General features: G+C 41.2%; 1 protein-coding gene across 6 annotated transcripts; it reads right to left on the reverse strand.

Moving 5' to 3' along the window:
• Positions 1–5,312: 5,312 nt before the first annotated feature.
• Positions 5,313–27,472, reverse strand: LOC120555815 (E3 ubiquitin/ISG15 ligase TRIM25-like). Of its 6 annotated transcripts, none has more exons than XM_039794944.1 (9): positions 26,642–27,472; positions 19,704–19,799; positions 16,097–16,177; positions 14,801–14,953; positions 11,998–12,157; positions 10,961–10,999; positions 10,056–10,121; positions 9,080–9,157; positions 5,313–6,795 (listed from the first exon to the last, which is right to left on the reverse strand). In XM_039794944.1, the coding sequence occupies exons 1-9, from the start codon at positions 27,239–27,241 to the stop codon at positions 6,242–6,244; spliced, it is 1,827 nt and encodes a 608-aa protein (XP_039650878.1). In that variant the 5' UTR covers positions 27,242–27,472; the 3' UTR covers positions 5,313–6,241. The 6 variants fall into 6 exon arrangements, with proteins under 6 accessions (XP_039650878.1, XP_039650888.1, XP_039650868.1 ...); XM_039794954.1 differs by having other exon boundaries at positions 9,080–9,154; positions 26,642–27,471; XM_039794934.1 differs by having other exon boundaries at positions 9,080–9,154; positions 10,056–10,124; positions 26,642–27,471.

The following is a 27,472-nucleotide window of genomic DNA, read 5'->3' on the forward strand; positions in this document are numbered from 1 at the left end:
GCCACTTAAATGTTTTGCACAACCAGTTGTATATTGTGTAATCGAGGTTTGTAAAGTGTAGGCTCTAAAAATAAAAATGCTATCGCCCATTAGACACCATCTCAGTTTCTCAAAATGTGATTGTGAAAACAGAAAGATTTTGTCATTTAAAAATGAATGATCTGAGTTGATTGTCCTTAAATAAGGGTTAAATTAATGGAGAACAAAAAAAGATATCAAAAAGGTTTTTGGACAATGGATAAGATGTTAAACTACAGCACAACAAATATTTGTCAGTATAAAAACATAAATGTATAAGTCCTGAACTGGAAGTGAAATCCTGTCTAAGGTTTTGGTTTATATTTTTTTTTTTTTTTTTTTTTTTTTTTTTTTTTTTTTTTTTTTTTTTTTTTTTTTTTTTTTTTTTTTTTTTTTTTTTTTTTTTAAAAATTTTAATTTTTTTTTTTATTTTTTTTTTAATTTTTTTTTTTTTTTTAAAATTTTTTTTTTTTTTTTTTTTTTAATTTTATTTTTATTATTATTTTATTTATATTTTTATTTTTTTTTTTTTTTTTTTTTTTTTTTTTTTTTTTTTTTTTTTTTTTTTTTTTTTTTTTTTTTTTTTTTTTTTTTTTTTTTTTTTTTATTTTTTTTTTTTTTATTTATAATTTTTTTTTTAATAAATTAATTATAAAAAAAAAAAAAAAAATAAATATTGTGTTTTTGGGTGCTAAGTTAAGGAATACAACTCTACAATGCTTCACAAAAGGGAAGAGGAGAGAGAGACTTCTCTGTATAGTCTGTCTGCCTCTCCTCCCTCTCCACCACTTCCACTACCTCCTATAACAACAACAACACTAGTTATGTACTGACTGTCCACTGGCCCACGGTTTACTGCTTTATACTCTTATATTGTCCATAATCTCTTATATTGTCCATATTTAATGCTGGTCTCTAGACTTTATCCTTGCACTTTTGGACTTATTTGCACTACCATCGTGACACACTCTCATAGAGCACCTTACCATACATACTGTATGTGGATTTTTTACTTAGTATCTTTTCTTTTATTGTCCATATTATTCATGTGGATCTGTCATTTTATCATCCTGTTTATGATGTATGTGTATGTTGTGTGTGATGTCTGTAAGCTACTGGGACCTTGAATTTCCCCTTGGGGATCAATAAAGTATATATCTATCTATCTATCTATCTATGGCATTTTTTATGAGAAGGGAAATCTTTAAATGCTATTATTGTGCAAATGAACAGTCTGAGAAACTATACATCCTGCCACCAATCACTAGATATACGCTACAACTTCAACCTGCATAATAAAGGCAGTATTTATCTGTGGTAACAACTCCTCTTGTATAAATCCTTGTTAAGGTCTACTAATATTTTCAGTTCGTAACATAAAATACCCTCCGACTGCCAGTTCAGATCTCCATGGATCAGTTTATTGCGAGCCAAATGGAACAAACTCATCCTGGAAAAACATTCAGACAATTACAAAATATTTTACAATTACATTAAGAACAGAACCACAGTCAGTAAATGGATTGAGAAAATGCTACATGATGACATTTTACAGAGCAGCACTTCTGTTAATGTTCTACAGCTTATGGAATAATGCACTCCATGGCAAAAAAAAGTGTTTCTTACTTTGGATTGACCTACAAGACCTGCAAATTCAGAAATATCATTTTTCAGAATCGCTTGTGTTGAATTTAATTTCCGAGGTATTACGTAGCATAGAAGCAACACCTTTTAGGTTTGCTATTATTTTAAATACATTTCCTGTTAATGTTTTAATAAAGCTCTTATTTTTTAGACTTCTATGTGCCCTTCTTGTTGTGTCTTTGGAATTAAAATAGTTGATCCTTTCCCATTCCACAGATAGTTTGGTTTAAAGGTCCTATGACATTGTGCTCTTTGGATGCTTTTATATAGACCTTAGTGGTCCCTAATACTGTATCTGAAGTCTCTTTTATATAGACCTTAGTGGTCCCCTAATACTGTATCTGAAGTCTCTTTTATATAGGCCTTAGTGGTCCCCTAATACTGTATCTGAAGTCTCTTTTATATAGACCTTAGTGGTCCCCTAATACTGTATCTGAAGTCTCTTTTATATAGGCCTTAGTGGTCCCCTAATACTGTATCTGAAGCCTCTTTATATAGACCTTAGTGGTCCCCTAATACTGTATCTGAAGTCTCTTTTATATAGACCTTAGTGGTCCCCTAATACTGTATCTGAAGTCTCTTTATATAGACCTTAGCGGCCCCCTAATACTGTATCTGAAGTCTCTTTTATATAGGCCTTAGTGGTACCCTAATACTGTATCTGAAGTCTCTTTTATATAGACCTTAGTGGTCCCCTAATACTATATCTGAAGTCTCTTTCCCAAAATTCAGCCTTGGTGCAGAATTACAGCCACTAGAGCCAGTCCCACAATGAGATTTCCTTAGGATGTGCCATTTCTGTGTCTGTAGCTTTATATGCTATTGAGGATGAGAGAGGGGGGGGGGCAAGGTGGAGGGTGGGGGTGTGGCCTTGACCAACTGCCACTTTTCTCATTTGAAAGCCATGATGTCTCTCTCTCTTGGGTTGGCCAAATTCTCTGGGCGGTCAAAGCAGAGAAAGGGAAGGTAACCTTGCTCCTTATGACCTCATAAGGAGGAGTTTTTATTTTCTCAAAAGGCAGAGCAGGATACCCAGGGCTCGGTTTACACAAGGGGGTAAGCTTCGCTTCAGAACTCGAACCTCCTATGGCGCCATTTTGATGCTACAAAAGGTATCACCTCCCGTTAGCATTCCACTGACTAGCATTCATTTTGACGTCACTTGACAGAGAATAACTTTACATCTGAAGCGTTTAAAGACTATTTGTCCATTGTTTAGTTCTAAAGAAACACGACAATGTATGAAAGGCTCCATTACCTTGTACCTCACGTTATGGCTCCGTAGCAGACGTTTTTGTAAAAATAGGCTAACGATTGTGTCACATAGTAGAGGAATTACCGTATAGTACAGGAGAAGCTCGCAGGCAGTTTCGACTTACATGAGTTGTTTAGGTTTAATTACTAATGTTAACTAGCATTTTAGTTAGCAATAATTAGCCTGTGCCTATGTTATCTCCTTACATATACTTACACTCTCCGTCTCTGTAAGATTGGGAATGATTGAGATTTCTCTTGGCACAGCTACCAGAAGACTTCCAACTTTCAGACAGGTTGCTCACGTCACATTTACGTTGTCTCTGTCAGTTGGAGGCTGCGCAGTAAAGCAATAGATCACCGGAAAAGTGATTCTAATAGCCTTCACTGGTCTCCGTCCAGAGCAACGGGGTCTGTTGGTCCATTATATACTGTCTATGGGTGTACACCTATCACCCTTTCTAGCCACATGGGGGACCATAGGCATGCATTAATGCATATTAATGTTAAAAATCTCAAAGTGAAATTTTCATGCCATGGGACCTTTTAAAGGCCTCACACAGTGAGCGGTCAAGTGATCACAATCATCTGGAATAGCGCCATATAAAAACAAAACTTCAACGAGGCAAAGAAAAACACCCATAATCGAAGAAAAACTGTGGCTACAGTATGGCATCCATTCAGATGGAAGGCAAGGGCACTCGGTCATTTGGAAACTGTGGTACAATTAGCATGCCAAGTAGATCCTGGTCCCTTGTAATGCTACAATCAAAAGGGGAAAAAAGTTGCAGACTTAAATAAAATGTTCAAGTTCTGATTCTGAGGTTTCTTCCTATCCAACACCCATCTGATGTTCTCTTATCCATATGAAGAGTTTGAAGTTGCAGAAAGTCAGTTTTTCAAATCTAACCTTGAATGGATATGAGGTTAGACTTGACTTGATTAGCTGTGATTGGTGATTAGATAACATTAGGATTGGATTTGGAAGCATGCAAAGTACACGTTTGTTAGTTGACAGTTGACGACACTCAATGACAGTAAGTATATTTTAAATCCTCCACCATTGGTCACCAAATTATAGCCAGGTTGTGGAGGCTTGTGTGATTTTCCTGACACTGATGTTTGATGGTGTGCCTTTAATAACATCACTTTAAAATATGTAATCATATATTATTACTGATATTAGTTCTATACTTACACAGATATGATGGTCATTGGGAAAAAATTTGCGAATGAAGAAGACCTGCGATGTGAATGCAGCGTTAAAGGAGTAGTTTGACTTTTAGGGGAATTCTTTTTAGGGGCTTCCTTTTTTTTTTGCCAAGAGTTCGATGAGATCTATTCCATTCCCATGTTTTCACAATACAAATGAAGCCATCGCCTGCAACAGGTTAGCTTAGCTTAGCACAGAGACTGGAAACAGGGGGAAACCGCTAGCGTGGCTCCGTCCAAAAGGTAACTAAATCCGGCTACCAGCGCCTCTGGAGCTCACAAACAGATGTGTTTATACATGGTTTTAATATCTTTACAAAAACCACAGTGTAAAAAGAATGACAGTTGTGGTTTTACACACACAGAGGTGCAGAGGACGGTGGATTTTGTTACCTTTGGCGCAGACAGTAAAGTGGTATCAATCGTCTCATCTAACTCTCGGCAAGAAAGAGAGAGGGTAAGCCTATCTCCCAAATATCAAACTATTTCTTTAATTCATGGTAGTCTACTCTAAAGACAGACCTGCAATGTAACAAAAACTCACCTGGATAAAATAAAATTACCTCAAATGGCATGACAGTCATGACCCCATCTGCTACAATATGGCCTTTAATTAGTCTAAATCTGAAGCTAAGGTCACTTTAGCAGCTAACAATTCCATGTCACATGTCAGGGGGGTTGATAAAGAAAAGAAGCTGCTGTCGGTAGTCGCAGATACTAAATATTTAGCCCGTTATTGTAGGGAGATAAACAAAGTATTCCACCATCTGAAACTATTTCCCATAAACGTATTTATAACAAATTCTACAACAAATAGGGGTGAATACTTTTTTAGTATCTTTGTATTTTGGATTCAGACTAAAAAAACATTGTATCACATACATTTCTTCTTGATTGGCAAATAAAAAGAATTCTGAAAAATATTTGTTCAGATTTGAAACCATAAAAAAAAAATTGGATGGTTTTTCATGTTTCCATCTATTGTGAATAGGCTTTTTTCACGGTCGACACACACTGGGCTGCTCGATTATGGAAAAAATTATAATCACCATTATTTTTGGTCAATATTGAAATCACGATTATTTAGCACAATTACTCATTGACTTTTGGAAAGATGTTGAAACACAGACAACAAATCAACAGTGAAAACACCTTGAACTGTGAAAATAAGAGTTTACTTGCTAAACGTAATGTGCAGAATAATTGTTTTTCTTGATTATTCAGTTCTTGTGATCGTTAGGAGCCAAAATCGTAATCGTGATTAAAATTTTGATTAATTGCGCAGCCCTAATAATGGGTGAAAATTCTGTTCTTTTGCTGAGTGCTACTGTTCCACCTCAACAAGTTCCTTCCCGAGACTACTTTGCAGAGCCACCGTTGTTGCGTCCGGAGCTTAGGTACGCCCAAGATGGTTGGGATTGGTTTAAAGGTGCCATATTAAAAAAAGTGAGATTTCCATGTCTTTTTTTTCTTATTATAAAGCAGGTCAAGGTGCTGTATAATACTTTGAAAGTATAAAAACGCTCCAGCCACAGAGAAATGCACACAGTCCGTATTTAGAATGTGTGCCTTTAAACGAGCCGTCAGAACTTCTGTACGGTGTATTGATGTCACAACTATACCATTTATAGGTAGAAAGTGCCGCTACAGTGCCGTTAGAGTCATTCCTTGACTGCAATGATGGTGCAGAGACTGCAAGAACGCAGATGTTGAAGACCCGGAAAGGTTCCCCAATCAGAGAAGCCTTAAAGCCTTAAAGAGACAGGCGCTAAAACGGAGCGTTTCAGACAGAGTGTGAATACAGGTAATACAGGTATATTCAGACAGAGACTATGAGAAAAATGTCCTGTTCTAGTAAAAACCCCAAATACAAGTATGAACCTGAAAATAAGCATGATATAGGACCTTTGAAGAATTGCTTACAAACCAAGGGCGTTTTTTTTCTCCTATCCCAGAATGCATCTCTGGTGTAGCCCGACTTTACTCCACAGCGCTGTGGAGATAGGTCTGGCAGTAATATTTTCTAGTCTTCATATTAATAAGCTGAGTGAACAGCACTTTCTTGCAGTAGTTAAATGTAGATGTGTCCTGGATGAGGAAAAGGGGGGAAAGGTTAGTTAGGGTTTCCATTGCCTCCCTCGTGGGGGCAGATGAGCAGGGTGGAGTCCAGGTCCAGGCGGAAGGCCGGGTACAGCGGCTGAGAGAACGGGCAACGAAAGGTGTGCAGGAGTACCACTGCGTCCGATACGCTGTAGAAGGAGAGCGCTCCTTTCTGACGCTCCAGGAACACGCCGATCCGGGGGCAGGGCGGTGCGGCCACCGTGGTCTTACGGTTGTCGTGCCAGGCAGCGTATCCCGCGTGTGTACACCTTAGCCGCCAAGAGTTCTCGTTGCGCCCCAGCAGGCAGGGTTTCCCGCCACCTTTGCGTCCGATACCTCGATAGGTGACGCCGATGTCGACCCATCCCCCGCCCCTCCACTCCACCTCCCAGTAGCTGGCACCGCCAAACTGGCCCTCCCTGCACAGGACCTGGGCCACTGAATCAAAGCGCTGGTGGTGAGGGGGGTAGGGTCGGGTCTCCTCGCCACAGTGGGCGCCCGGGGGCCTCTCCAGGAGAAGCAGAGTAGGGTGGGCTGTGTCGGGGTCCAGGGACAGACGACATAAAACTGGAAAAGCAAGGAAATCGAAAGAGAAGAGTTCAAGAGGCAGGAATTGAGATTTTTACTGCCCCAAAGAAAAGACAATATTCTAAAAGAGAGACGGACGGACGGAAGGTTGTTGATTAATAATCAGGGAGTTCCCCAAACAGACAGATTGGAAAAGTAGCCATGCAGAGATTTTTGCAGTGGCATAAACATAAACAAAAAAACAATATCAAATGCAACCACAATCCTCGCTTTAATCTCCAAAATTTGAATTGCAACCAGTGTTCAAACTCCTGAAAATTAAAGAAATAGCGGGTCAGGCACATACTCTTTATTGTCCGAGGAGAGACATTGGTTTTGAGTAGGCTGTCATTTAGCCGGCTTAACAGCCGCTGTTTAATCAATTCGCTGATTGATCAAAACTTAGTTGCCAACAACGCTGATAATCAATTTTTGTTTTCTTCCTTATCCAGACCGAAGGTCTAAGGATAGATTGTTTTTATGTGCTGTACAGATTGTGAAACTAATTTATGACATTGGGCAACATAAATCAAATTGATTGACTAACCAGTAGCCATTTAAGCAAGCAAACATGTACAAATATTTGCTGTTTGTTATGTATTGTAAATTGGATAACTAGACGTTTATAAAAGAAGCAATTTAAAGATGTAGCCTTGGGCTTTGGTAACTTGTAATTCATTTAAAATAATAATTTAATTAAGATTTAATATTTATAATAGGGATGCACCGAATCCAGATTTTTGGCGTTCAGCCGAATACCGAATTCACTGGTTAAGATTCTGCCGAATCCGAAACCGAATCCTACTCCCATCCTCAGTCCATTAACACAGTAAACAGATTAATGAAGTAAACAACTTCCACAGCAGTGTATTTTTTATTTTATTTTAACTGTAAAAATCGCCTGGTTAACACCAGTTTTTAGCTGTGACTGTCCTTCCTTTGCCGTACCTGAAGTTGCTGCATTTTGGCTGCCGTCTGTAGATTCCTTCATGCACAACTCATATTCTTTCATGTGTTTCATATGCAAATGTTTTAACAGCGGCGATGCTGTGTGTTGTTTAGGGTCCTCGCCACCACGAGACAAATCGGCATTGCAAATTGAACATGTAGCTGGACTTGAACGGCCTTCTTTTGACTGAAAGTACTGCCAAACAACACTTTTTCTGCTCACGAGTTCCATTTTCACTTTCTCCCAGCCTACTGCATTGAACGCTCCACCTACGTAATCACCTTCCCGTAATCAACGGCGGCGTCATTACGTCGACCAGCGTAGCGCGCGTAGTGCAAGAGTAGGGTTCGGTTCGGGGAAAACATTTTTTAAGGTTCAGCAGAAACCGAACCCTGTCAAAAAGCCCAATATTAGGCCGAATCCTGGATTCGGTGCATCCCTGATTTTTAGTCACACTAGTGGCATGGCTTGAATGGTAATGTTGGTCCGTCTGTAAATCCACCATTTCGGTCCAATAAAACTATTGTAAGGATTTCTACAGAAATTCGGTACATTCATATTCCCCTTAGGATGAATTGTGATAGCTTTGACTATACCTTATCATCTCATCTCCCACCATCATTCGGTCAGAACATTGTTATTTGTCCAATACTAATTCAACTACAAACCTGCAAAACTAATGGCGGAAGTGGGATCAGGGTACTTAAAATTGTTGACCCAGACTCGGTTGAAATCAGTAGCGTTGGAGGCATTACAATCCCTGACCTGAAAGATATGCCTTTCCCGTTTCTCCTCTCTACTCTGCCGCTCTCACAGTTTTCTGGTTTCCAGAGTTGAGTGGGACACCGACAGATGTTAAGCCGTCCCCGTAGAAATTTTAGGCACAGAGAGGATAAATTACACACATAACCTTAATCCTCCTCTGACCAAATGAATTATTAATGGCCAACCAGGCGTTGGTACGCTGTCATCCTGTCAGCTGGCTCGTTTCTGTCGGGACAAGGTCAGGCTTTTAATGACGGACCTGGATGTCATAAATACAGTATGATTGCCATCCATCATTGATGAGGATCCACACTGGGCTCTCCGATTTCCCAGCAGGAATCTCATTATCTGGGGAACTCGAGGCATGGAAAGAAGAAGGAGAAAAAGGAGAAGGAAAGAGTGTCAGAGAAAGGAAGGGAGAAGAGAGAAAGCAAATGAATGGCATGCAGGATGGTCATTCTGAATGGGTGCACTAGGGGGAGAGAAGAGAAAGGATGTAGGAAAGAAATGTAATGGATGAGGTGGAAAGTTTGAGAAGTAGAAGGGATGGAGGATAGACACGGTACTTACACCTGAGGAAAGTTGCCCTCATCCTCTGATCAGCCGGCTGCAGAGACAAAGAGGACAGAGGGAACAGCACCGGCACTGCTGACAGGACACACGTAAGAGAAAGACACAAAGAAACTGGTATTTAATACTTTTAAATAAAAGAGAATGGAATAAATGCATTGAATAGGAGTGAGAGGGTGGGGGAGAGAAACAACAGGAATTGGAATAGAAAGTAAGAAAAAGAGAGGATGAGTGAGACAGAAATGCTGAAAAAGGAAGGAAGGAGGAACAAGCACAGTAATAATGGTTCCATAAATCCAATAAATAAGACTATTCAGTAATGACACCTTGCTAACAAACAAACCTTGCCAAGCATTTGAGCATGTAGCATTAGTACCAAACAATAAAGTCACTACATTTAGAATTTGTATGTGACATTCATTTTGTTAGTGGAAAAAGGACACAATCTAAGTAAAAATCGGTGCACTTCATGAGTTGCTTTCTGCCCAGTCACCTTGTGTTCTTTGCACTCGGACCAGATGGCGCCACAGTATGAAATCCTATCACGAACTGTATAAAATAATCCTAAACACAGTGACTTTATAAAGGAGTAGTTTGGCATTTTAAGAAACATGCTTTTTTTAATTGAGATAAGAAACACCTTTATTGAGCCCCAGTTAGGGGTGGGGGTTAGGGGGATTTGGTTGTTGCAGCAGTGCAACAGAAACAAAAGACTTAAATACAGATAATTGTAGAAAGTAACAGAAATAAATTATAAGAGGTACATAAACTCAAATAATGGTAGAATAAAAAACAGAAAATAGAAGAAAGTGAGTAAGAATATTTCCCAAATGTGGCAAACTTTTAAAAGCTGATATTCTAAATTAGCCGGCCGGTTAGTTAGCATGCATTACAAAACCAAAACCAGCTCTTTGCGTGAGTTAAAAGGGTCAGTCCACCAAAAATTACAAATAAATCCCACATTTGTTCCACTTACCCCGAGTAGTAGGTTGCCCTGCAGATAGTGTTGGTTGTGTTTGCTGCGGTTTGAAGTTCTCTGCACCTCCTCAATACAATGGATATGAATAGTATTTGGTATATTATTTATTTTTTTAAACTCAACGATGCTAATAATAACAAAACAAGAAGTGTTCATTTTCATTAAAATACTTCCAAAAAACTAAAAGAATTGAATTGCATTTGAATGCTTCCAATTAAACTAAACCTAGTGTATATCAACGACGTTCCACTTTCGGGATTGTTCAGGTGCAGCTGGAAATTCGGCCGGATGCCACTCTCTTTGGGCTGGATGTCCGTTACGTCTTGGTGTTGTAATTTTAAACTCTGGTGGATTTCTGAGGACTATGGTTAACTCCTCAGATCTCTGCAGGGTAAATCCAGACACCTAGCTAGACTATCTGTCCAATCGGAGTTTTCTGTTGTACGACTAAAACAACTTTTGAACGTACACGTTCCACCAAAAAAACTTCCTTTTGCAGAGGCGCCGTGGCTTCATCCGGCGCTTAGCGTCGCCCGATACGACTGTGATTGGTTTAAAGACATGCCAATAAACCAGAGCATGTTTCGCTCCCTTCCCAGAATGCTGTGTGGACCAGCCAGACCCTCCTCCGCGGCGCTGTGGAGGAAGGTCTGGCAATGCGAGACCAAACTACTAAACTGAACTGATTAGAACAAGGCAGAGCTGGATATGAGCCAGACAGCGTTGTATCAGACATCGCCCGGTCCTCTTCAGCATGAATAATTAACACATCCACTGTCCCTTGCAGTGTTAAATGTCGTGTCAAAACCTTCAGTCTGGTAAAAATGGGTCACCTCAGACCTCAGTCACAGAGGGCGTGTGTGTGTGTGTGTGTGTGTGTGTATCATGTTTCTAATGCTTACCTTTTACACATTCTGCACCCAACACGTAGTTGTCATTAACTGGAAAGAAAAATGAATCATACTATGAAACGGAGCACACATATGACATGAACTTCCACGATGACCTTCCAAGTCACTGTTCCTTTATCTTTAATGTGACTATTATCGCCACTGTTCATCACACCCCCAACCGGCCACGTCAGACACCACCTACCAAGAGTCTGGGTCTGCCGAGGTTTCTTCCTAAAAGGGAGTTTTTCCTTGCTACTGTCGCAACAGCCCCTGCTAATGCTTGCTCTTGAAGGAATTACTGTAATTGTTGGGGTTTTGGAATTTATACAGTGTGGTCTAGACCTACTCTATCTGTAAAGTGTCTCGAGATAACTCTGTTATGATTTAATACTATAAATAAAATTGAATTGAACATATGAGAGAGTATGCATTTGGAATTTTGTATACTTAAATCTACCTGATATTAGGGCTGCACAATTAATCGCAACTATATACTGAAATCGCAAAATGGACTAGTGCAATATCCAAATCGCAGGTTGGGGGCCCAATATTTGTTAAAGGCAAAATAGGTGTCAAACCGTTGTGATTGAAGTATTGTGGCGCTGCAGAGACGTCCCGGCCTACAAATCCTATCCTCAAGACTAAAGAAAAAAATCTTTGTTTGGTACAGATCCTCACAAAAATCCCACCAGAATTTTTTTCGATGGAAATGAGAATAAGGATACAAAAAATTATCGTTCCCTCCAATATCGTGAATCATATCGCAATCACAACATCAGTCAAAATAATCACAATTAGATATTTTCCTCATATCATGCAGCCCTACTTTATATATGCTGAATTTTATAATCACAATTAGATATTTTACTCATATCGTGCAGCGCTACTTTATATGTGCTGAATTTGCTGTATTTTAAAATTGTATTCGCTCAACCTATAAATGTGCCCATGGTGCTCGTGTCTGCATGTTTGAGTACTTAGTATATTTATTAGTATTCAGTATATCCTCAGTGACTTTTGTCCCGCCTGTAGGGCATCTGCTGTACCTGCGCGGCTGATCTTGTCCACTTCCTCCCTGCAGACCTCCTCCACGCGGCTGCGGAGGTGGCACAGCGCTCCCCAGGCGCCGCTGAATCCCTCCAAGGGCAGGCTGAGGGCTCGAGAGTGCAGACTGGTGGAAAGAGGGACACATAGCAGGGGAGCCACCTGGGCCGATACACAGAGAGAGAGAGAGAGAGAGAGAGAGAGAGAGAGAGAGAGAGAGAAAAACATTCAAAAGATAAATATTTAGAGCACTGGAGAAATAAAAAAAAAACCAAAGTAGATTAATTGTTATTTGACTCTAAACAGAGAATATAAACTGTCTGAGACACGAAGAAGAGATGAAACCTGACTAAATACAGGCTCAGTGACCACCAACTGGCAGTAGAGACGGGAAGACTCAGACAGACATGGCGGCCCAGAGAGGAGCGTATTATGTGCTCACTGCTCAATGGGGGAGGTAGAAAAAAAAAAAAAAGATGCACTTCCCATTCTTTGAATTGATAAAGAGAGAGTGGAAAATACAGCCTGACTTAGCATCCACAGCCCTCCCTTCCTCCTTCCTTAATTCCTTGTACAATTGAATTTGAAAATAGCACTTAAGTGGCTGCTGTCTTTTTTTCCACTGGTCACTGCTGACTCATTCTCCACTCGCATCCATTCTTCCTCCTCCATCCTTGATCTACACAGGCTAATCTTTCTGAGCAGTACGCACTCTGGTGACTTTGTATGGCCTCCAGGATGCATTAGATGTAATGGGTGAATACCAAATACCATTAGCTTCTAGGGGCGGGCATTCCTAATTGGCAATAGCTATAAATGCTGTGATGCTGTACATTGGATATGTGTTGCTCTGATGTCTACGTGGAAGCATCTGTCCCTATCAAATAAACATGAAATGAAAAAGAAATGCAAGACTTGGTAATGTACAGTGGTGGAAGAAGTACTCAGATCCCTTCTAAGATCCGTACCAAGCATCCGGACTAAGATCCTTTACTTTTGGTGAAACCTCCATGTTTTTTTATTAAACTCAAACCATCTGAGAAGTTTGCATAGGAACTGTCTCTTTGGTGGACTCAGACATCTGAAAACGTGACAAGGGCTCCCAACCATAAACTGTATTTAAAGATGGACAGCTTGACAGCCTCACAAAAGGGAAGCCAAAAAATCTTGATCGCCCCCCTGGTGGCTGGCAGCAGTGAACTAGCAAACTAGTACACGTCAGATAATTTCTGTTCTTGTCACGCTGATGCTTGTTCAAGGGCTCATTTCTTTTCGGATAAATTTGTTTTTAAATTAATGATTTGATCCACAAAAAAAAGGGGGGTGAAATGTCATGTTTGACGCCTGTGATTGACTCACTACTGCGCAGACATGGTTACGAAATTACATGATGCCAGTGCCCAGGATATTTTGGCTTCACTTTTCGACAATGGGAGGAAATGGAGACGCATCTTTAGGTTACACGTTACTAGAAGGTATCACCATAAGAGTGACATGACACTGTCATGAACGTGTCATGAAACATTATAAACAAGTCATAACCGTTTATGAAATAACGCTTCTTTTAGCAAGGGTCATTCGGTTTTGTCATGACAAGTTATGGCATACCTGTCAACATCTGGTTTTCAAAATCCGGGAGATTTGTGCGGGGGCATGGCTGCGTGACCGGGGGTGGGTGGGTGGGTGGGGGTGTTACTGTTAAGTGTACTGTAAGTCTGTGCTACCAACATTGCCATCTTGAGTTCAGCTTGCTTCACGTTTTCTGCCCCTCTCTGTTCTTTCATGATGAAGGATAAAATCGCCCGTGTTCCCTTATGTGCTTCTTCTGCGCGATGGTGCCGCTGTGTTTTAATGTGCTGGGTGATGCCATTTTCCCCTCCGTGCGCTACCTTAAAAATCAATGCGACACACCCTACAAAAAGCGTGGAGGTTGTCGATATGACTAGGTAAGATGCATGTAAATTGTCACTGTTGAAATTTACAGCTGTATTTGGATTTCTTTGCGAAAACACCACCTTCACCTTCACCTTCTTCATTTTTATCTGCTCGCTTTCGGGTCTGAACTTTCCGCAAAGCTTGCGCAGAGATCAACTGCGCAACTGGGTTATGGGAAGCCAGGTTGAGGTGACGAACGGGTTGAAAATTGTACATGGTGAGTGCATTGTGTGAATAGGATGCGTTTCATACAAGATCTGGCAACTGGTCAACATTAAACAAACATATTGGTCTGATTATTTATAAAGGAGTTTGGGCCATGCAAATTACGGGAGTTTTCCGGGAGAAATAACAAACCGGGAGAGGTCCGGGAGATAGGGCTAAAAAACGGGAGAAACCTAGGAAAAACGGGAGTGTTGGCAGCTATGAGTTATGGTTATGGTTATGGTTAGGGTTCATGTGTTCATGATAGTGTCATGTCACTCTTATGTAGATACCTTCAAGTAAAGTGGTACCCATCTTTATATACAGTCTAGGGTCCCAACTAGAAGAAGAACAATATGTCCCTCTGAAATGTAGCAAAGTTGAAGTATCAAGTATTGCATAATATTAAACCCAAGTACCTCAACACTGTACTTAAAATGTACTAAGTTCCTTTTCACTGCTACTAAAGTTGTATTTGTCTTTGGGAGAGCAAACCTCTGTGCTCCCTGCATGATGTAGCTTTATCCGTTTAGACATGCAGATTTTATTTATCCATTTCCCCTCCAGCCTCCCTTCTTTTTTGTCACTCTAAAGTTCTCACCCGTCCGTGGGTTTGTACGCTCTCTTTCTTCCCAGTGCATATCCTCCCTCTTTCTCCCCCCTCACCTGTAGGAAATGGGCAGTGTCCTCGGTTTGCAGAAGCTGACTGATCTCCTCGTCTCTCCTCCTCAGCTCCTCCAGGTCCTTCTCCAGCACCTCTAGGTCTCGCTCAGCCCTCCCAACCACCGCTCGCTCCCTTGCCTCCAGCCTCGCTCGAACCTGAACGGCACACAAGTACAGCATGGCTGCACCAATCAAACCGTTCCGTTGCTTAGCTTTTTGCGTCTGTGCTGTGTCTTGTTTAGCGTGAAGTTCTGCTTTGCGCTCTTTTTTGTTTCTTTGCATTTTAAAGCTTGAGTGCATTACTTTTTGATATTAAAAATTCACTTTATGAGGTTTTTTTAACATTAATATTCATTCCCCCAGCCTGCCTATGGTCCCCCAGTGGCTAGAAATGGTGATAGCTGTAATCCGAGCCCTGGGTATCCTGCTCTGCCTTTGAGAAAATGAAAGCTCAGATGGGCCGATCTGGAATCTTCTCCTTATGAGGTCATAAGGAGCAAGGTTACCTCCCCTTTCTCTGCTTTGCCCGCCCAGAGAATCTGGCCCACCCATGAGAGAGAGACATCATGGCTTTCAAATGAGAAAAGTGGCAGTTGGTCAAGGACACACCCCCAACCCCACCTTGCCCCCCCCCCCCCTATCCTCCTCAATAGCAACAGACACAGAAATGTCTCATCCTAAGGAAAGCTCATTGTGGGAGAGGCTCTAGTGGCTGCAATTCTGCACACAGTGCGCTCATGGAAGGCTTGTATCATGTGGACGCGCCAACAGTTTTGTTGTCATAAATTAGAATTCCTCATGGGGGCGTGTTAAAATGGCCGCATAGCGCTTGGATAATGACAGCAGGAGACTTGAGGCAGAGGTACGGTGCAGATCAACAGGTGTTTATTTCCCCATCAATTAACACATAACTTGGAAGCCATGAGCGCATCCAACAAAACTGAGCACCACAGGCAACATGTGGTCCAGACAGCAGCAGTGCTAGATGGTAAACTGGCAGCCTTTTATTTACCTGTAACCTAATGAGCTACAGTGTACTAATGCTAAAATATTAGTGATGAAGAGCACCTTCATTACAGGGCGGCAGAAGCTACGCACTATAGCTTTAAAAGCCAGGGGACTACAGATAAAAAAAATTCTAATTCTGGTATTTTTAACCCATGTAAAACCATGCGTTTTATTAATTTGCACGGTCCCCTTCTTAAATCAACTGAATTGATTTGAAGTGCATTGGACAGAACTGAGCAACTCCAGTCATTTTAACAAACATATCAGAATTATTATTTTACTACTCCTCACCTCTGCCTTGGTTTTCTCCAGGCGGAGTGCCATGTCTGCAAACAGAGCATCACTGTCCTCCAAAACAGCCGACACTGACAACTGAAACACACACACACAAACACACACAATGGCTTTTGTTATTAAATAGGTTAATTTATCCTAAAACGTTTTTGCACATAATAGTTAAATGAGCAAAACAAAAACATTACATTAAAGTTTTCTGAGATTTTAAGCCATCCCAACAATCTTTTTTCACCAATCTTTGGTGCTATTGCTCTTTATTAATTGCCCGACTAAAATTATATCGAAGGCCTGAAGTGTGCTGCCAAATTCTATTTCTAGCAGGCCTAAACACTTTCATATAAGACATTAAGACCAGTGGTCGCCAAACTTTTTCACACCAAGGACCCCCTTACGGACACAAATTAGACCACAGAGATGTTTGCTTTTCGATGATATATTTCAGAACGTGTACGGAATCCATGACCAAAATAGTCATACATTCTGTTATTGTGTTACTTATGGATGAAATTATAGTGAAAACAAAATATTTCCCTTTTTGCTGGGGAGCCCTTGGAACCCCACTTTGAAAACCACAGATTTAGACTATCCTGGGACGATGTAACTCTCTACAGAAAACAAAACAAACTAAATAAAGCATAAAAGTCAGTGCACTTTTCTGATGAAAAGCCAATTTCCGTCTGACGTTTTAGTGAGCTAATACAGTGGTTTTCCGAGCAGCTAGAGCAGCCACGAGCAGGATGGATGGAGATGAGGCTCAGGGGAAGGGAGAAGAAAAAGGCTCTTCCTGGAAGACTAAAAGGGTTGCTTAGAAACTATTAAATAAGCTTTGCAGTGGAAACTAACACAACAGCTCCTGTAAGGCTGTGAATGTTTGTGTGTGTGTGAGAGAGTGAGTGAGTGAGTGAGTGAGTGAGTGAGTGAGTGAGTGAGTGAGTGAGTGAGTGAGTGAGTGAGTGAGTGAGTGAGTGAGTGAGTGAGAAAGAGAGAGGGGCGAGTGTGTGAGCCCAATGTTTTGCCCGGGCAGTTGTGAAAATGTCAAGCCAAATGTTTTTATGTAACCCTTTATCTTATGTGCTTTACATGGCACATGCCATACAGTACTGTACTGTGTCATGATAAGGCTGCATGACCGGCCTGAATTACTTTGCTCAATGTTAAGATCATGATCATCAATCACAATTTTATGAATCCATCTCTGCGAGAAAAATACTCGTATTGCAGTGGGAGAGAAAAACAGTTGCACACTATACTTAATCAACCTATAATTTAGAATAAGTACAGTGCCTTGCAAAGTATTCGCCCTTGAACGCTTTCGACCTTTTGCCACATTTCAGGCCTCAAACATAAAGATATAAAACTGTAATTTTTGTGAAGAATCAACAACAAGTGGGTCCCAATTATGAAGTGGAACGAAATTCATTGGCTATTTCAAACTTTTATAACAAATAAAAACTGAAAAAGTGGGCGGCAAAATTATTCAGCCCCTTTACTTTCAGTGCAGCAAACTCTTCCAGAAGTTCAGTGAGGATCTCTGAATGATCCAATGTTGACCTAAATGACTAATGATGATAAATAGAATCCAGCTGTGTGTAATCAAGTTCTCGGATAAATGCACCTGCTCTGTGATAGTCTCAGAGGTCCGTGTAAAGCGCAGAGAGCATCATGAAGAACAAGGAACACACCAGGCAGGTCCGAGATACTGTTGTGGGAGAAGTTTAAAGCCGGATTTGGATACAAAAGATTTCCCAAGCTTTAAACATCCAAAGGAGCACTGTGCAAGCGATAATATTGAAATGGAAGGAGTATCAGACCACTACAAATCTACGTGAGACCCGGCCGTCCCTCTAAACTTTCAGCTCATACAATGAGAAGACTGATCAGAGATGCAGCCAAGAGGCCCATGATCACTCTGGATGAACTGCAGAGATCTACAGCTGAGGTGGGAGACTCTGTCCATAGGACAACAATCAGTCGTGATACTGCACAAATCTGGCCTTTATGGAAGAGTGGCAAGAAGAAAGCCATTTCTTAAAGATATCCATAAAAAGTGTCGTTTAAAGTTTGCCAAAAGCCACCTGGGAGACACACCAAACATGTGGAAGAAGGTGCTGTGGTCAGATGAAACCAAAATCGAACTTTTTGGCAACAATGCAAAACGTTATGTTTGGCATAAAGCAACACAGCCATCATCACCCTGAACACACCATCCCCACTGTCAAACATGGTGGTGGCAGCATCATGGTTTGGGCCTGCTTTTCTTCAGCAGGGACAGGGAAGATGGTTAAAATTGATGGGAAGATGGATGGAGCCAAATACAGGACCATTCTGGAAGAAAACCTGATGGAGTCTGCAAAAGACCTGAGACTGGGACGGAGATTTGTCTTCCAACAAGACAATGATCCAAAACATAAAGCAAAATCTACAATGGAATGGTTCACAAATAAACATATCCAGGTGTTAGAATGGCCAAGTCAAAGTCCAGACCTGAATCCAATCGAGAATCTGTGGAAAGAACGGAAAACTGCTGTTCACAAACGCTTCCATCCAACCTCACTGAGCTCGAGCTGTTTTGCAAGGAGGAATGGGCAAAAATGTCAGTCTCTCGATGTGCAAAACTGATAGAGACATACCCAGCTAACTTACAGCTGTAATCGAGCAAAAGGTGGCGCTACAAAGTATTAACTTAAGGGGGCTGAATAATTTTGCACGCCAATATTTCAGTTTTTATTTGTTTAAAAGGTTTGAAATATCCAATAAATTTCGTTCCACTTCATGATTGTGTCCCACTTGTTGTTTATTCTTCACAAAAATTTACAGTTTTATATCTCTATGTTTGAGGCCGGAAATGTGGCAAAAGGTCGAAAAGTTCAAGGGGCCGAATACTTTCGCAAGGCACTGTAATAATAACAATGATAATCGCCTGATCTCGATAATTTGAAGTGAGCGTAAGAGTAAAGGCCTACGCCATTTCTACGCCGGAGCCTACGCCGTAGCCTGACGTGCACCTCTCGAAAAATGTAACCACACGTCGCAGAGAGGGTTAACTTTTCCTGCTACACATTTCCCACCGTGGTCAGAGAGCACAGGGGACACACTTTGTTTCTCTCACTAGGACTCTAAAGTCGGTACTCGCTCCGCAGCTAATCGCCGTCACTCTCTCACTTCTCCCTCACTCTATCACCCACTTCACACACACACACACACACACACACACACACACACACACACACACACACACACACACACACACACACACACACACACACACACACACACACACACACACACACACACACACACACACACACACACACACACCGGTTCGACGCACACACCAGCGCACAAGTATAAATCAGACCACTTACGCAGGCTACGGCGAAAGCTCTGCGTGGAGCCTCCGCAGAAATGTAAAACAGGCTTAAAGTTACTTCAAACAATGTCAGAAGCATGTTTACTGTGTCAGGTCTTCTTCAGGAGGTAAGGTGTTGGATAAGAACGGGTATGTTCCAGGAACATTCCCGTGTTCTAACACTTGGGACTCTCATCTTTGTGTGAATAATTTAAATGTTAGTTCTTGGAAGCTTGTGTGCGCCTGTGTCACCTTGAGGGACTCCAGGCTTTGTTGAAACTCCTCCAACTTTCTCTCTCCACTCTGTGTCCTTTCTTGAATCGTCCTCTGAGATCCCTGGAGCTGGAGCTGACACACACAAAGACAGTCAATAGACAACATTCAGGTATTTGTGAGGAGCATCTCTACTACATTCTCGTATAATTAGTTAATTTGTATAATTAGTTTGTCCATTAGGTGAAAGCTGTGGTGATTTTGTTATGCACTGTAGATGTTTTATCTATTAAGTTTTGTCGTGGTTTATAGTTTAAGTACAGAGTTGTTAAAAATACTGAAAGCACAAACAAGAATGTTTAAAGTTGAACTTAACAGTTTAGTACAATACGCTGTATTTGGAATATAGGCTCCCGCTGGATTTTCATGTGAAAATTTATTTTTTTTTGCATATTTTGCTTGTATAGAGTCTAAGGAACAAGATTTTTTTTCGTCTTCAAATTGTCACAATCCATATTTAGTGTTTTTATCTGTAGGTTTTAAAATAAGCGATTATATCTAGTCCGAAAAGGGATTTTCATATTTTCTTCAAATTTTTTGACAATTAATTCCACTTTGTGTATGTAGAAAGGTTGTTGGTTCTAAAACAATATCCATAGTTTTCAAACGATGAGTGTCTGAAAAGTGTAAAAACACCTCCTCCCTATTTATCTATGTCAAAAACTTTGATTTCCTTGACCTGCCATGTCATTCTATTGTCTACCTTAAGAGAAATTTGACTTGGAAATAACCAAGGGGTTAAGCATCTGTCAACAACCTGTAGCTCCTATGGCGCCATTTTGATGCTAACAAGCCATCACCTCCTGTTAGCATTCCCTTGACTGCCATTCATTTTGACGTCACTTTGAGAGCGAATAACTTTACATCTGAAGCGTTTAAAGACTTTATTTGTCCATTGTTTATTTCTAAAGAAACACGATAATGTATAAAAGGCTCCATTACCTTGTACCTCATGTTATGGCTCCGTAGCAGATGTTTTTGTAAAAATAGGCTAACGACTGCATCATGACCAGGCAACTTTCTGTCGCACAGTAAAGGAATTACCGTACAGTACAGGAGAAGCTCGCAGGCAGTTTAGACTTCCATTAGCTGTTTAGGTTTAATTACTAATGTTAACTAGCATTTTAGTTAGCAAAAATTAGCCTTTACCCATGTTATCTCGTTACATATACCTATGCTCTCCATCTCTGTAAGATTGGGAGTGATTGAGATTTCTCTTGGCACAGCTACCAGAAGACTTCCAACTTTCAGACAGGTTGTTCACGTCACATGTACGTCGTCTCTCTCAGTTGGAGGCTGCGCAGTAATGCTCAGCCATCACCGGAAAAGTGCTTCTAATATCCTTCACTGGTCTCCGTCCAGAGCAACGGGATCTGTTGGTCCATTATATATACTGTCTATGGAAATAACCTTTAACCCCACAGTCACACTAGCTACAAGAGACAGAGACAAAGTGACAGGCTACCATTCATTTTCAATGGGAGTGGCCGTTTGCCAGCGACAAGCGATGAGCTCGCCGCTGCCACGAGCAAGGCGGGGCCAAAATAGACAAGAAGTCTATTTTATGCAAATGCTGAGCGATGCGACAAAGCGACAGCCAATCGGAGTGAAGGCAGCGTGAGGGCAGCGTGACGTTGGTCAGTGCAGAGCCATAGTGGCTTGAGTCAAAGAAAATAATTCAAGATGGCGGAAAGCGCTTCAGGACATCGTATTTCTGTATATATCTGATATGTTTGGCATTTTATCTCATATTTTGTTACTTTTATCGAGAAATAAATACTTTTAAATCCAAAAACATCGTTCTTGTGACTTAACAATACCTCTGAAGTAACTTTTAAGACGTGCTTGAAGGTAGCACTGTTTACTGTTGCCAATTAACCAGGAGTAGGCTAGGCACGCCCAGGAGCGCCCACAAGCGAGTGCATGTCGCTAGCTTTTGTAGCTAATGTGACTGTGGGGTAATGGTGCGTTCTTTTTGTCCAAGAAGTCGATCTACGAGTTGTTTTCCAGAGTTACGAACCGGAAGTTGCAAAAAGAACGCCCCCAAGGTCGTATATACGACTTGTCAAGTCGTCTGAACTCAGAGAACCCCGAGTTCACTGCATCACACGTAGTTTAAGCACTTTTGTCATTGTTGTAACCAAATGAAGAAGTCGTACACATAGCACTGTATACTGCTACCTATAGGCATGTCGCTACAGTCTTATTATGAGTTAAATACCGCCTAATAAGTTATTTTTTGGCTTGTGCAGCTGAAATTGGCTAGAGACGCTCGGTTGCTATATGACAACAATGGCCGAGTCTTGAGCAGAAAGCAGAGCAGTAGCCTACCCGCGGTTATTCATTTTTTGACACGGATGTGACGTCACACTCGAGCTACTAGTCGCGATTACAAGACAAAAAGAACGCACCATAAGAGTACAGGCATCTCACACGTAACAGAGCTACACAGCACACACTGAAGAACACACACAGTAAGTTGTTAGAAGGATTGCTTAGCTAGCTCATTTCATGATGCTAGCTTGAAGAGACATGGCCAAGGAACATGCTTCATGCTTCATTTGTGACAAAGAGTTGAAGTGTTCTGACAAGAATTCAAAGTGCACATCTTGTCCAAACTCTGAGAACACCGTCAGAAATATATTATCCCATGCTAAAAAGAAGCACTGCTGGTGACCACCGTATTGCTAGCTTCTGCAACAAGGAACAGAGCTCAGGTGCAGGTTTCCATTGGAATTGCTATAGAAGCTTGGTCAACAAAACTAACTTGCTGAGACACATATCTGAAATCAGATAATACCAGGCCAAAAAGAGGAAGACCCTCTGCACCTTCTTTGGTCGAGGCTGATGCTGGACCATCAAGAACAAAGAGAAAAAGCACATTAGATGACAAAAACAAATGTGTTTTTTTGCCAGAGTGACCATGAAAGCCATCAACTCCACAATGTTCAGACTGCATCCATGGGTGGGAGAATCATATGCATCCTGGGAAATTCAAACAACCCCATCTACAACGTAATCAGAGCTACAATTGTAGACAACTTAGATGTTCAAGCACGTGACACAAAATAATATGAGCTGTCAGCTTACCCCAGATCCCTGTTTAAATCGGACGGCTTAATCTATATTCCAACAGACAAATCAGAACTGATGAAAGCAACACAGAGGTTGCATAAAAAGATGCCTCAGTACCAACGGACTTTTCGGTGATTGTCATAGATGGTATGGTTTAATTGCAGGCCTTAAGAAAAGACACTCATTCAAAGTTGTTTCATCAACATTGGTGAAAGTGCTAAAGACCTTGGATCCAATCATGCAAAAGCAATTCCCTGCCTTCCATGCATTTACTGGTGCAGATTGAGGTGGAAAGTTTGCCGGAATTAGCAAAAAGAAATGGACACAGCTATTTCTGCTACTCGATGAGGGAGACCTGAGAGTCTGCAGGCTTTGGGGTCATCTTTACATCCACTATCAGCAGAAGTTGTGAATTGTTTGGAAAAGTTTGTGTGCATGGCATATGGAACATCAGCAAAGAACGCCGCTACTTTGAAAGACCTCAGGTGGGAGCTCTTTCGAAAAGGAAAAGAAGGGGAAAAGCTTCCACCTTCACCACCTGCCTTTCTTCCTCATTATTTGACCCATGTATGGAAGTCCTGCACTAAAGCAAAGCTCAAGCTGCCTTCTCCTGTAGATCATGGGTGGCACTTGGAGGGACATTTGTTTGTGCCAGTTTATTGTTTAAATGACCCAGCACCTCAAGAGCTTCTGGCTTTTGTAAAGTGTGGCTGCCTAAAGAGCAAGTGTGAAATGCTGTACTCGAAATGGACTGCCATCTAGGGCTGCAGCTATCGATTCTTTTTGTAATCGATTAATCTAGCACTTTATCGATCGATTAATCTGATAATTTTTTTTGCGTTTTTAAAACAAAGCAATATCTTCGGAAAAAAGCAACATTTTTATTACCTACATTGCTTATAATATCATCTCTCAAAAAACTAAACCTATTAAGTGCATTTAAGTGCCATATTACATTGTTTTTAAAGATTTTTTTTCAAATGATATCAACCTCAAACTAAGGCATACATTAAACTTACATAAACATTACATTAAGTTGGGCAATTTAACTTTCAGAACTACAAGTTTCAACCTGAGACTGATCTGTATATACACAGTAGTATTTTCATTTGATTATAATGTCACACAGCTCTGTTACACTTATGCTATTAGATCGTTGATCAGCTGTTTCTCCGTAGAGAGAGAGAGAGAGAGAGAGAGAGAGAGAGAGAGAGAGAGAGAGATGCGCAACAATCACCTGTTTTTCCGAAGGGATAGTCAACGCATCAGCTTTAGATCAGATCGTGGTCACCACTATGTATTTTCTTGTCTTTGATTTTGGTAGTGGTTGTGTTTGGTGTAGTTTCATCGTCCATACGACTCTGTGGTTTACTTTTGTCGGGTCCGCTTCGTGGAATGGAGGATTAAGTTAGACTCCATGTTTTCTGTTGAGATGCTAAAGCATTGACGTTGTGCTATTATCGTGGTAAGCTAGTTTGATTTTGCAGTAGACACACTGTACAGAGTTTTAGTTTCAATCACGTTTGAACTGATTCCAAACTTTGGACACTTTCTGTCGTTTTCTCCAGCCTGCCTCTTAGCCCCTCGCTATTTACGCTCTGGCATGAGTCTCCAGCATTGGTCGCCAGCAGCAGACTGAGCAGCGTCTGCGCGACAGTAATAATGCTCCGTGCGGAAACACCGTCCGTCAGCGATACAACGTTGGTAACATTGATTTAACAAAGCTTCGAGGCAAGTCATTTTGAATCGAGGATTTTTTGTAATCGAATTATTCGAGTTATTCGAGGAATCGTTTCAGCCCTACTGCCATGCACACCAGCCTGCACTTGTGTAGACTGTGAAAACCAGGAGGAGGTCAAAAATGACGGGAGTGATGTTGATGAAAGTGAGGAAGATGAGTGAGTATTAACTGAGATGTATAAAGGAGAAATTGCCAAGAATACTGAGCTGATTCAGTCGTGTTTCTTGTTCTGAAAGGTGTTTCTTGTTCTGAAAGGTTTAGCAGTTCACTTATTTGTAAATAGTTCATTTAGTTCGGAAGATGTTCTGTTATTTAAAGTTAAGTTAGTTATTTATAGATTACAAACCAGTATGTATTCAGGAAAGTTCTTTGTAATCACAGTTCACCAAAAGTGTTGTTAGCATTTATACATGAGATCCTTGGGGGTCTCTGGTCTTTTGAATTGGACTAAGATAGACATGAGAGAATCCAGAAAAAGTTCTGAAGGCAAACCTGAACCTGACTACATCCAATGTTAACTATCCAATGTTCAGATGTCTGTAATTGAAATGTATGCAAATTAGTGCATAATTAATGAGATATTGTTAAATTACATCCATAAACATATATTTTTCAGAAAACTTGTAATACAAAAAAATATTGTCTCAACATAAATAATCAACTGAAGTTTCATATGAATATCAAGGAGTTACATTTTGTTGCCTATGGAGGCCAGTTTTAGGCCGCATATGCTAATTAGCAGGTTTAAAACAAAAAAATCAGCTAAGTAAATATGATATTCAAAATCAGCATCCAAATTAGGCAAAATACCCTCTTTACCAGCATTTTCTCACATTTGACCCCCGATTGATAGTAGTCCCAGTCTTAATTATGCATTATATAAATCATGATGTCATCTAAGTGTGAAAATGGATTGTGAAAATTTGAAGACAAAAAAAATGTATCTTGTTCCTTAGACTCTATACTAGCAAAATATGAAAAAAAAGAGAAAAAAATCAATTTTCATAAGAAAATCCAGCGGGATTACACAAGACACCGTACTAGTTGTTGATTTAGTCTGAAGCGTGGCAAAAGGGGCTGCAAGTCATAAAATAAAAACAGATGCTGTTATACAAACACAATTTTGAACGGTTTTGATTATTGTTTGTTATGGGGTTTATTAGATCTACTACCATTATTTATTAATTTTGCCATTGTTTGATTGGATTTTGTTTTCCGTCTACTTTAAGTGGCCTAACAGTGTGCAATGCACTTTTACACAATGTATTCACCACGTATGAGACAACAAGGTCTCTCCCGTCTTCTGGCACACCTGTCAGTGTGCAAATACACCTCCTTCGGTACGCTTTCATCCATCCATACGACAATGGCAAAGTTTGGACCATTAAACCCACACTGCCCAGTCGCTACATGTAAACTATAGGGCTTGTAAACAAAGGTCCAGTTGACTTAGTTTAGCATGATGAACTTTATTTTAACTGGCTCAAAACATGAAAAAGCCGAATAGGAGTCAGCCCAGACTGCATTTTGCCATCACATTTGTTTGATCAACATATATCATTCAATCTTCCAACACTTTCTATTTCAAGGTAATGTCTGGGAGATTTTATTTTTGGAAGAAGACAGGGAAATGTTTGTTTCTGGTTGTCAGTTAATGACAGAAATGTGATTTGACATGATGGCTTATTGTTTTTAATTCAATTAGATTAAAGTCCTTTATTGGCCATGTCAGTTTCTTAAAGCAATTTAGTTTGGGTTGACTTGACATACATGGATCAACACAGTAAGTAATACACAACATCAGGTTTGTTAACACATATCTGTATGGGTTCCACAGAGAAAGCATGTGAGAATCTCTGGTCTTAAGTGTTTTATTCTAGTATCTGGTGATCCTTTAAAAGCTGTAAATGTTATTGTCAGAGATTTTGCAACTTGATAATTTGAAAAACTCTTGGATCAAATTCATCTGTGCATTCCCTGGCATTAAAAATAATTTGAGGATCAGATTATGGAGCCCTCCTCTAGTAGAGAGACTGATAGTGTAAAGTCTGAGAACCCAACATTTGTAATCGATTATGAAACCTCAAGTGTGTCTCTGTACCTGTCTCCTGGCTCTCTGGGCGTCCACACTGTGCACTTCCTCCTGGTCTGCCTCGCACAGCAGGCAGTCCCCGCTCCACTCCACCGGGGCCTCCGCCTCAGAGCCGCTCCCCGCGGGCTCCAGACCCAGGCGGTGCTGGGCGCACATCCGCTCCGCCAAGCACGCCACCGCGGCCACCAGCTTGTGCCGCCGCAGCGTGCCAACCTCCCGGTGCGGCAGAACGTGGAGCTCGCAGAAAGACGCCAGGCAAACCAGACACGACTTAGCCGCCCTCAGCTTGCTCTCCGCCGGGCAGAAGTCGCACGGTACTTCCCCGACTCCCTCCAGGTAAAGCTCCGGCTCCGTAACCATTTCACTCAGCTTGAGTTTGTCGACGACTTCGGCTAGCACCGTGTTCCTCCGGAGCACCGGCCGAGGGCTGAACGTCTCCCGGCACTGCGGGCAGCTGAACTGGCCCGAATCCGCCTGGTCCCAGTAGTTGTTGATGCACGACATGCAGTAGGTGTGTCCGCATGGGGTGGACACCGGGTTCTTCAGGAGGTCCAGGCAGACGGGACACCTGAACTGGCTCTCCGTCACCGAGATATTCGCCTGGGCCATCTCTGGTGGCGTCTCCTCTCACCTCGGGTGGCTTCTGAGCCGCCTGTTGACTCCGCTCGCGTTGAAGCTTTTCCCGGCTGGGGAGGGGTCACGATACCATGGGAACGATACAGCCATGGATATGGGATACAGCCCAAACGTCTCTGGCACTTCCGCAATGGCATCCAACCTGTTATTGTGGTAATTCTGCCCACGGTTATATCTGACAGACAGGAGAAGGATTTAAAGGAC

The sequence above is a fragment of the Perca fluviatilis genome, chromosome 1 (genome assembly GCF_010015445.1).
Source record: "Perca fluviatilis chromosome 1, GENO_Pfluv_1.0, whole genome shotgun sequence".
Classification (NCBI taxonomy): Eukaryota; Metazoa; Chordata; class Actinopteri; order Perciformes; family Percidae; genus Perca; species Perca fluviatilis.

Bases quoted from the DNA above. Each gene is read 5' to 3' on its own strand.
- LOC120555815 (XM_039794929.1), bottom strand. From the start codon at position 27,241: ATGGCCCAGGCGAATATCTCGGTGACGGAGAGCCAGTTCAGGTGTCCC. The intron at 14,954-16,096 runs GTGAGGAGTAGT...TGTGCCGTTCAG, and splicing joins TGGAGAAAACCAAGGCAGAG to GTTCGAGCGAGGCTGGAGGC. The intron at 6,796-9,079 runs GTAAGTACCGTG...TTGCTTTTCCAG, and splicing joins GAGGGCAACTTTCCTCAGGT to TTTTATGTCGTCTGTCCCTG.